Consider the following 11,406-nt stretch of genomic DNA (forward strand, 5'->3'; position numbering starts at 1 on the left):
GATTAAAAAATTTTTTAAATAAAAACCAAAAAACCTGATTTGATGTACCTTAAAGATACCCTAAATACCAAATTTTCTCCAGTCTAACATTGCAATTGATTTAAGAATTCCTCTTGCATTGGTAAAATGTTTTTCCTCACAAAATGTGGGTACTGAAAATGTGGGATAAAAACACCATGAATGTGGAAATACCACCAATTTCCTGTAGTTAAAAAAAAAACAAAAACCCGAAACCAAAAGCTAGAATGTTCTTTGGAATCACTGAAATATAAAAAAATTTGGGTTTTTTCTACAATCTGTGCACCGTCTTCCAGGATCTCCATGTTGCTTGTAGTGGTGACCTGTGTGAGTCTACGTTTATAGACTCAAGTCTTGCAGTGCAATATCTATCCATGCTTAATACACCAGGGTTCTCTGAACAGTGGTGTTTAACCCAGAAATGCTTTCAATTATTTCTCAAAATAAATAATTTTGACTTCCCGAAATAAAAACCGTAGACTATGACAGCAAACATCTTGTGTTAAACCACCAAATGAAGCCAACATGTAGAACTCCGGTGTGGTCTCAGCACTCAGGAGGGCCTTGTCACCTACTGTTTTTCATGGAAGTACCACAGGCCTGGCTGCTAGCATCAGCCTTCCTTGGCCTCCAAAGGAATTCAGGGCTGGCAAGTTGGATTTGATTCTAAGAGAATTTGTCTTTGACAAACTACCAATTTAGCATAAAATCTGGCCATGGCTATAAGTTTCGATGTGTGTACAACTGGTTAGAGAATTTTTTTCTTTTTCTTTTCAACATTGGCTGGAATCGAGTAGAAATAGGTCCATGGTGTGTCTTCATATGTGTCATGAAATATGAGAAATCTGTCTTACTCTAGACACTATTTCTTTACGACACAATGGGCAGGTCTCCAGTTGCAAGGCACAATCCATGCACAGGTCGCTAAGGAAAGAAACATAAATGTGAGTTAAATTAATGATTTAAAGGGCCAAACTCTATCTATCAGCTAAATCTAAACTGTTAACAAGTCTGTTAGTGAAGGGTAACAGTTACACATGGTTTAAAAAAGAAGAAAATTTATGAATGAAAAAATAAATCTCACTATTTCTAATAATCTTCTTCTTGAGGACTAAAAGTTCATTTTTCCCATAAAAATCTCTATGTACATAGCATACACACACACACACACACACACACACACACACACACACACACACACAGATGGAACCTATTTTTTCTCTAACAGCTAGTCCTTACCCCAGTATCATTAACAAATGTATCTTTTACCACAGATGTGACATGCTTTTATCATATATTAGATTTTCATTTTAAAGTATTTTATGTGTATGCATGTGTATATATGCATGTGCATGTCAGTGCCCATGGAAGTGAGAAGAGGGCATCAGATCCCCTGGAGTTGGATTTATATGTGGCTGTGAGCTGTATTATGTGGGTGCTGGGAACCAAACTCTGGTCCTTTGCAAGAGCAGCGAAGTACTCTTAACCACTGAGCCATCTCTCCAACCCCTGAATTTTAATTTTTAGTTCTATTTCTGATCTTCTGTTCCACTGTTCTATCATTCCCCTGGACCCCCTCTCTTTCTGTGGTGCTATGGTCAAACCCAAGGCTTTGTGCATATTAAACAGGTGCCCTACCACTGAGCTATATTCCCATTCTGGTTCATCATTTTTATCTTACAATGCAACCAAACTACTAACACTTGTCTAATATACTTTAAGATGTGAAAGGGCTGTCTTCTCTAGAATTCTTTCTAAATTTTCTTCTTTCAATCCCCCGACCCCCCAAAAGGTCTTGCTATATATCCCAAACTGGCTGGGGACTCACTATGTAGCCCACGCTGGCCTCACACTCAAGGTGATCTTCTTGCCTCAGACTGCCTGGTTTACAAATTATATGCATGTACCACAAAACCCAGCTGGATTTCCTTCTTTAATCCATTTATTGGTTCATTTTTTAAAAAATTTATTGTTTTTATTTTACGTGTATGAGTATATTGTCTGCATGTAGGTAGGTGCGCCCATGTCATGCAATGCCTGTGGAAGTCAGAAGAGGGTGTCAGATCCCCTGGAACTGAAGTTACAGACAGTTGTTAGCTGCCATGTGGGTGCTGGGAATCAAACCCAGGAGGTCCTCAGTAAGAGCAGCCAGTGCTCATAACCAATGAGCCATCTTTCTAGCCCTTACTGGTTTATTTTGGGACATAGCCCTGGCTGCCCTCAAACCTGCAGCAATCATCTTGCCTGTCTCCCAAGTGCTGGTTATTAGCATGTGCCACAATATCCAATTTTAATGTTTGTTTCTTTTTTTTTTTTTTTTTTTTGTGCTACTGGGGATTGAACCCAGGGCCTCTCACATACTAGGCAAACACTACTGAGTTACATATATCCCCAACCTTTCTTCCATGTTTTTTTTAAAGTTATTTCTTGCTGGGCATGGTAATACATACCTTTAACCCTAGCACTTGAGAGGCAGAGGCTGAGGCAGAGACAGAGAGATCTCTGTGAATTCAAAGCCAGCCTATCTACATAGTGAGTTCCAGGCCATCCAGGGCTACATGGTAAGATCCTGTCTCAAAATTTTTTTCCGTAATTTTTACTTTGAGACAAGATTGCCTTAAGTTACCCAGGCTGGCCTTGAATTCAATTCTGTAGCCCTGGCAGGCCTTTCAGGATTGAATTTACAAACCTGTTCCCTCAGCTTCTTTGATTACAGGGCTATGCCACTAGAACAGGCTGCTTTGAACTTTATATTACCATGCTTAGTTCCAGAAAAAAAAGAAAAAACTATCTTGTCTTTATCATTTATTTATTTTTATTAATTTTTTTTTTTTGGTCTTTTTGAGACAGGGTCTCCACTGTTGCTCCACTTGGCCTGGAATTCACTATTGAGACCAGGCTGGCCCTGAACCCACAGAGATCCACCTGCCTCTGCCTCCCAAGTGCTGGGACTAAAGGCATGCACCTATTTGTTTAAAGACATTTTTATTTAGTGTCTGTGTGAGTGAATGCCAAGTATGTGTGGATGCTCAAGGGGGACAGAAGAAGGTGTCCGATCCCTTGGAACTAAGAATTATAGGCAGTTTTGTAAACTGTCCAACCTGGGTGCTGGGTACTGGACTCAGATCCTCTGAAGAGCAGGAAGTGTTCTTAACTGCTGAGTCATTTTTCTAGACCCACAGTGCCCTTTTTATATGGACAAATTTAAGAGTTTAGGTAGTTGGGTATGGAGGTACATGCCAGTAATCCCAGCATTCAGGAGGTAGAGGCAAGTGGCTCTGGAGTTCAAGGCCATCTTTGACTACATATGGAGTTCAATGTCATCCTGGGCTATAAAGTGAGACCCTGTCTTAATCCCTCCCCATCTACCTAAAACCTTAGCGTTTAGGGAAAGTTTCACCTTTACAGTGCTAGAAATGTTTCTTTCTGCATAAGAAATAGTCATTTATTCAGAGTTTCTATTGTTTTTTTTTTTTTTTTTTTTCCCCCTTTGGTCTTTTTGAGACAGGGTCTCCCTGTAGCTCCAGCTGGCCTGGAACTTGGTATATAGACCAGGCTGGCCTCAAACTCACAGAGATCCACCGGCCTCTGCCTCCCAAGTGCTGGGATTAAAGGCATGCACCACCATGCTTGGATGTCTATTGTATTTATGGTAATTTAAATTTTCTCTTTTTTCTTTGAGGGGGAGGTCTTACTATGTTGCCAAAGCTAGTCTTGAACTCTTGGGCTATGCTCCTGCCTTACCTACCCAGATAGTTGAGCTTACAGATGAATGCTACCACACCTAGCTGGTTTTGTTTGTTCTTTGAGATAGGGTCTTCCTGTAGGCCCAGCTAGCCTGTAGCTTGCTAAGTAGACCAGGTTGCCCTCAATTTCACAGAGATCCCTTACCTCTAACCCCTGAGAGTTGGGACTAAAGACATGCACCACTATGTCTGCCTTAGTTTTTTTTTTTTTTTTTTTTTTTTTTAAAATCTTGTGTGTGTGTGTATGTGTGTCTTGAGTGTTTTGCCTGCATGTGTGTAAGTGTACTGGTGTGATACAGTGCCTGCACAGGGCAGAAGAGGAGTGTGAAATCCCCTGGAACTGAAGTTAAGGATGAGTGTTAGCTGCCATGTGAGTACTGGGAACTGAACCCAGGTTCTCTACAAGAGCAGCCAGTGCTCTTAACTGCTGACCCATCTCTCCAGCATCCACACCTAGCTTTTTAATAAGTTTTCTTTTGTGGGGGCTAGAGAAATGGCTGAGCAGCTAAGAGGACTTGCTGTTTTTACAGAGGACCTGGGTTCAGTTCCCAGTACTCACATGGCAGCTCAAATCCATTTGTAACTACAGTTCCAGGGGATCTGACACTGTCTTCTGGCTGCAAGCATCAGGCACACATGCATGCAGGTAAAATTTAAAAAAAGATACATCTATAAAAGAGGAATGACATACTTCTTCACCTGTATTCTTAGGCTTTGTTTTTTAAACCATTAATTTTTTTTTTTCTGTCTTTTTAAGACAGGGTCTCCCTGTAGCCCCAGCTGGCCTGGAACTGGTATGTAGACCAGGCTGGACTTGAACTCACAGAGATCCACCTGCCTCTGCCTCCCGAATGCTGGGACTAAAGGCATGTGCGACCACGCCTGGCTGTTTTTTAAACTATTGTAAAGAGGATTTCCAAACAGATCTAATAGGTTGGTACTCATGGAGATAATATGAAGAGATACTGACTTCTGTTTATGTTGTAAAGATAGTGGTGACAGGCAGGCATCTATCTTGTCCCCAACATTTCTTAGAATGTTTCCAGCATGTCACCATTAAAAAGATGCTACCCATGTGACCCCTGAGGAACAGATCCTCAAATGACCTTAATAGTAAAAATAAATTGGTTTATCTGGGCCAACTGTATGGCCTTAAACACCCAAAAGGAAAGTATAACCAAAGATTAAAGGGGCCAATATAATTTCTTAAGAGTCCATATGCATAGCTAAAGGCTACATAACAAGCAACAATGCCAGACAGGCGATACCTTCTTTTGAGTTGTTGGCCAGGGTGGCCAAAGGGACTCCCAGATAGTAACCTAGCATAGAACTGGGAAAATGAACAGAAGACCCGATTACTGCTAGATGAGGAACAGCTGACCCTTGTAAAACAAAGACCTCTAGATAGGCTGACTAGATTCACCAGAAGGGCAAGTAGTGGGGAATGGCTGGGGGTGCCGACAACATAGCAGACAGTAGCAGGGATATCAGAGATAAGGGCTCTAGTAGGGGGAGGGAGGCTATGGGAGAGTGCTATCTGGGGAGTGGGTGTATAGTAGAATGAGATGGTTTGGGATGTTCTGTGATATATATACACACACACAAAAAAAATCAATTTTTAAAAAATATTGTATTTGAGGAGGAAGCATGGCAGTTTACATCATGCTAATTAGAGGTGATAATACCATTGAAATCTGCCCAATGACTTTATAGACATACACAGGCACCAAGGATCCAAGTGCAATCGATTATGACTAGTAATAATCAGATACATACAGATTAGAGATGCAAGCGCCAACATCTCAGTGTTAGTAGTAAAAACAATGAGTCTTTCTGCAAGGAAAAAATATACTCTAAAATGAAATGGAGATCTTTTTTAAAGGTTAAAAACTCATTTAATTTTATGGCTTATAGGGCTTATAATAAGTACAATATTGTATAATGGTAATAATTCAACTGTAAACCTAAAAATGGACAGCCAAATTTTGTAAGAGATGCATCCTAGCTCAGAAAATTGTTATTGAATATGTCAATGCTGATGTAATGAAATGCTTCTTTTAAGTATGTGGTTATTAAATAAATAAATTTTTAAAAAAGATGCTAGCTGTTGTGTGTGGTGGTGTATTCCTACAATACTAGTACTGAGGCAGGCCAACCTGAGCTTTATATTTATAGCAAGACTTTGTCTCAAAAACAAACAAAAAACTTAAGAAAAAATAAACAAAAGAAATGTTAGTGGGCTGAGGATGCTGCTTAGTGATATAGCACTTGCCTAGCATGTGTGAGGGCCTGGGATCTATCCCTGAATCATTCAATGATAGAAACAAAAAAATGCTACCATTTTTATGGAAGAAGTCATCTTTTTTTTTTGAGATAGGGTCTCACTATATAGTCCTGGCTGGCCTGGAACTTGCTATACAAGCCAGGTTGGCCTTGAACTTGCAGAGATTCAACTGCCTCTACCCCCTAAGTGCTAAAAGTTTGTGCCACCATGCCTGCCCTATCCTAATTTTATATTATATTTTTCCATCCATTTCTGTGTTGTGACAATGCATTCATTTGTAATAGATGCTCCCCCTTTTTCTAAAAGAGTAAATTATATTAATAAATTTCCTACATTGTATCATTTTTGTATCCCTTGAGATAAGTCCTGTGTTGCTGGCCCTGTTTTTCTTTGCAGTGTGGGGTTTGAACTGAGGGTCTTACACATACTAGGTAAGAGCTCTACCACTACCTAGTCCCAGCCCAGGAGCTAATATTCTACTTAGATTTATAATAATTTTAAAAGTTTAAAAAGTATTCTGACTTTTTTTTCTGGTTCCCTGTCTAGAACTTGTAATGCTAACTACTCTTGCCTTTACTTCTCCTTCACATCTCCTATTCACCGGTCAAGGACCTTCTTTTCACCCTACAGATAAGAGTTATGCAATATGGGAGTCTTTGAGATAGACCCACTGAAGGGGTACCCCAATTGTCTCACCCTGCATCCCTGTTCAGCATGGAAGAAAGCCAGCCAGAGTGCAGTCTGCATCCCAATTCCCTATCAGCAATTTGGGTAACCTCTTCAGAGGATGGTGTGATAAGAAGAGATATGGGCTGGAGAGATGGCTCAGCAGTTAAGAACACTGGTTGTTCTTGCAGAAGACCCGGGTTCAAATCCCAGCACCCACATGGCAGCTAACAACTGTCTGTAACTCTAGTCCCAAGGGATCTGACAGCCTCTTCTGACCTCCGCGGGCATTGCTCAACACAGGTGTACTTACCTACATGCAGGCAATACTAAAATAAAAATAAATTAAAACATTAAAAAAAAAAAAAGAATAGGAGGTAGGAATTGGCTAGGCAGTTAGGGTAAAAAGACCCCAAAGAAAAGCAGCCAGTAAGCCAAAATGTCTTTTTTTAAAAAATGTGTATGAGTATATTGCCTACATGTATGTGAATGCACCTGTGTCGTGCAATGCCATGGAGATCAGAAGAGGGCTTCAGATTCCCCTGGAACTGGAGTTAAGGACGGTTGGTAGCCACCATGTGGGTGCTGGGAATCAAACCCGGGTCCTCTGCAAGAGGAGTCAGTGCTCTTAACCTCTGAGCCATCTCTCCAGCCCCAGTCAAAATGTCTTTGGGCCTCTTAGCAACATACTCTGTTCTAAAGGCCAAAAATGTCAAAAGTATTAGGGAGCTCTTATCTAATCTCTAAGAGATTTTAGGGTTACCTCTCCAGACAGGGGAATGTAAGAGTAGCAAAAAGCCCCATTAAAAAGGAAAGAAAGAATACATGAAGTTGTCAGAAAAAAAGTGATGGGGAGATATGGGAGGAGTTGGAGGGGAGGAAGTGGGCGTGTATTTGATCAAAACACCTTATATGCATGTATGAAAGTCTCAATAAATTTTATTTGAAAAAAAAAGTTTAAAAAGTAGTGTTTTGAGGAGTTTGGTATTTATCAGCTTTTGATATGATTATCATGGAGGTTTTGTAAAAATAATGCTGTGAATTTATTTCTCCTGTGGTCTGGAGAAGGTTAGATAGATTTGGGTACTTTTCCCCTGAAAACTATAAAAAATTCTCCCATGAAACCATCTGAATTTAGTGCTTTTGGGAGGGAAGGCAAAGGCAGCCTTCATGGTCATTCCATTTTCTCTATGGTCATAGGAATGCTTACACTGTCAGTCTCTGCTGGGGTCAAGTCTTGTCATTCTTTTTTTCTTCTTTTTTTTTTGGTCTTTTTGAGACAGGGTCTCCCTGTAGCCCCAGTTGTCCTGGATTCACTATGGAGACCAGGATGGCCTCGAACTCACAGAGATCTGCCTGCCCCTGCCTCCTGAGTGCTGGGATTAAAGGCATGCGCCACCACACCTGGCATGGTCATTCATTTTTATCCCTATTTCCCTTCTTTACCATCACTCTTTAAAAACTCTACTTTGTGAGAATATTTAGCTTGCTTCTTTATACTCCTAACCATTGGGAAGGTGAAGCCTCCATGCTATCTCACCAAACTGGGCTAAATATTCTTAAAATTCTTTTAATTTTCTTTTCTAATCCTGTTTGGATCTATCTATTATAGAACCTATGACCATACTTAATTAGTCTATGTCTTTATACACACTAACTCTCATCAATGAGCCCTGAAGGGTCAGAGGGCTCAAAGATGAAGATGTTCAGATCTTAACATTTTTATAGAAACAAAGACAGAAAAGGATATTGAAGATATCCAATTTTTAAACTCTGTGTCTGTAAGGCTCTGATAACTAAAACCTTCAAAGGTTCTGAGAAGTCCTGGGCTGCAGAAGAGAAACTGGTATAGCTAAGGTGAAAGATAATATTGCATGCATTTCACTTAGCAGCCATTTAGATAATAACCTGCTTCAAAAGAACCCGAGTCAGGGGTCCAGGATGAGTCACTCCCAGGGATGTCAAACTGTGGTCTACCATTCTAGGGTCAGGCCTCCCCAGGCAATCAGATGATTAAAGCTCTGTCAAAAATAATAGCAACATAGAATGTAGGATGTGATGGATACAAGCAGCCAGTCTGCACTGTCAGCACAAGTGCTGTTCATATGTTGTCAGCACAAGTGTACAGACAGCCAGGGCTGCTGCGTTGTTTACTCTTCTTCTTTCTAATCTTAATTGTCATAGCTTTCTTGGGAAGGACCACCTTACTTGCTGCTCTGACTGGTGTTCTGACACTCTGTCTTATAAGATCTAGGATGTAAGTTCATTTTACAAAGTAGAATTTGGTGAGATGGTATGGAGGCTGCACCTTCTCAATGGTTAGGAGTATAAAGATGTGAAGAACGAAGGAAACTCAAAAGTGCTTTCCCAAGAAGCTCATAAATAGCTTTAAGCCCTTTACATTTTGTAAAGCCAAAATTCTCTCAAAACATAGTACAGAATAAACGAAGCAAAAACTAGGCTTTCAATATCAAGAAGCGTCTTCTATTTCAGGTACTTTCTGGTAGATGGCCAGGTACTAATTCCTCATCCAGTCCTCTTTAGATATAACAAGCCCTGATGAACAGTTATGGAACTGATAATACTCTAGAAGTAATTCAAGAGCAGGATGAAATGTTACCTAATGTAATATATGGAAGATGAATTAACCAAGAAAATCATCTCACCTGTGTCCACATGGCTTCAGCTGCGTGTCTGCTACCTCATCACAACAAAGGGAACAGCAGTTCTCTCGGATGCTGACTTGCTTGAGTAGAGCGAGGCGCCTGTGCCTGAGCAGACAGAGCAGTTTGAAATGCATTTTGCCAACAAGGAGGTCAGCAGTGGGGCATATGAAATGCTCTGAAAAAGCCTGATACACAGGGAACATACTAAGTATTCCTTAATCTGTGTTCAGTAATGTTTTCACACATTTCAATCTTAGGGAGTAAAGGAGGCTTGGCCATTCTTATTTTATAGACAAAAGAAATTAAAGTTCAATGAGATGATCTGTGTAAGATCACACATAGTAGACAGAAACCAAGTTCAAATCCTTTAGTTCTAAGTCCAGTTTTTTTTTTTGTTTTGTTTTGTTTTTAATCAGGCAGTTTCAGCCTTTTAAGTCACAATCTTCAGAGTTTGAGGAAAAGCATAAGCCTTTCCCAGGGGGGGAAAAAATCCTAAAGTTTTCACACAAGTTAAGGTGTTTATGACAGCCATTGCAGACTCCCTGCAAATCCAGACACCTCAGATTTGAATCCTTCCATTACACAATTACTCAGCATGGAACAAAAAAGTAGACAGAGCTGCTCTGCTGCGGGCAGAGCTCTTATTTAGCACCCATTCCATTCATTTATAGGTTTGCCATGTGCCTGGCACTGCCCCAAGCCCTGGCAATTCATCAGTGAACAGAGGACCAAAGTATAGGCATGGTGGCTCACACCTGTAATCCCACCATTTGGAAAGCTTAGGTAGGAAGATCACCATGAGCTCTAGGCCAGCCTGGGTTACACAGGGAGTTCCAGGCCAGTCTAGGTTACAGAGTTGACAGAGTGAAAACAAAAGGAAAAACCCACAAACACAGAACAAAGCAACAATGAAAAAAAGAAGTATCCCAGCCTTCAGAGAGCCTATGTCCCAGTGAGGGGAGGCAGAAATAAAAAAGATAATGTTAAATGCTGACAAACACTATGAAGAAAAATAAATTGAGAAGGAAAAGGTAGGGGGCGTGTGCGTGAGCGCGCACGCACTGGGAGTTAAACCTAGGGCTTTTTATATACTAGGCAAGCATCCACTAAGCTACATTTCCAGTCTTGCCTCCTTTTTATATGCATTTTTATTTCATGTGTTTGAGTGTTTTGCCTGCATGTATGTAAGTGAATCTACTTTATGTAATGTCCCAAGAGGTCAGAAGAGAGCACTGGATTCCCTAGAACTGGAGTCACTGATGGCTGTTGGCCACCATACTGCGTGCTAGGAATTGAACCCAGGTCCTCTGGAAGAGCAGCCCAGTGCTCTTAACCATCTCTCCAGCCCTACTTTTTCTTATTTTTCGACACAGGGTCTCACTAAGTTGCCTAAGCTGGCCTTGAATTCACTCTTTTGTGCAGATAGTCTTTGAACCTGCATTCCTCCTGCTTCAGCCTTCCTAGTAGCTGAGATTATAGGCCTGTGCCTGACAACTTTCTGGGTGTAACTGTCAGATAAGTCTAGATACAGTATGAAACTAATATAGCTTATAATATAGCTTATAACTCTGATGTTTTTATTAAAGACAGAATGAACTCTAGGTATTAAATTCATACATAATTACCAAGTCAATATGTATAAGGTGGCCATAAAAGAATACTTTCCACCTTTGCTTGAGAAGTTTAACCCTACAGAAGCAAGAGGACTCCTAGATGGATCAGTTGTGTCCTTCAGATGATTTATGAGCCTCATCCCAGGAAAAGTAGACTAGATAAACAAAGGGATGGGGTATGACAGATGAGAGGGAGGTGTCATCTCACACTTTGACCAAGAGGAACTGTAAGTTCACAATCTGTCAGGTCCCAAGATAAATGAAATGGAAGCTCTAGGAACACCTCAGATGCCTGAACAAAATATAAGTGGGATATTCTGATATTCTTGGGATGTTACCAAGGCTCTGCTATTACTGTGACATGTTCTAGTTCATCTGAAACTGCTAGGCAACTGAGACACAGAGTCCAAGGT

General features: G+C 40.6%; 1 protein-coding gene across 3 annotated transcripts in view; it reads right to left on the bottom strand.

Annotated features, from left to right (window-relative positions):
* Positions 1-607: 607 nt before the first annotated feature.
* Rspry1 (ring finger and SPRY domain containing 1) overlaps positions 608-11,406 on the bottom strand; it is a 54,264-nt gene continuing 43,465 nt past the window's right edge. For 2 of the 3 annotated variants that reach the window (XM_008834904.2, XM_008834906.3), the window contains exons 14-15: positions 9,381-9,485; positions 608-942 (exon numbers count right to left, since the gene is read on the bottom strand). In XM_008834904.2, coding sequence (XP_008833126.1) covers positions 846-942; positions 9,381-9,485 — 202 coding nt within the window. In that variant the 3' untranslated portion in view covers positions 608-845. Of the gene's footprint in view, positions 943-9,380; positions 9,566-11,406 lie in introns of all 3 variants that reach the window. The other variant, XM_029564410.1, reaches the window with a different exon arrangement.

Source organism: Nannospalax galili, unplaced genomic scaffold (assembly GCF_000622305.1).
Source record: "Nannospalax galili isolate Female #2095 unplaced genomic scaffold, S.galili_v1.0 scaffold957, whole genome shotgun sequence".
NCBI lineage: Eukaryota > Metazoa > Chordata > Mammalia > Rodentia > Spalacidae > Nannospalax > Nannospalax galili.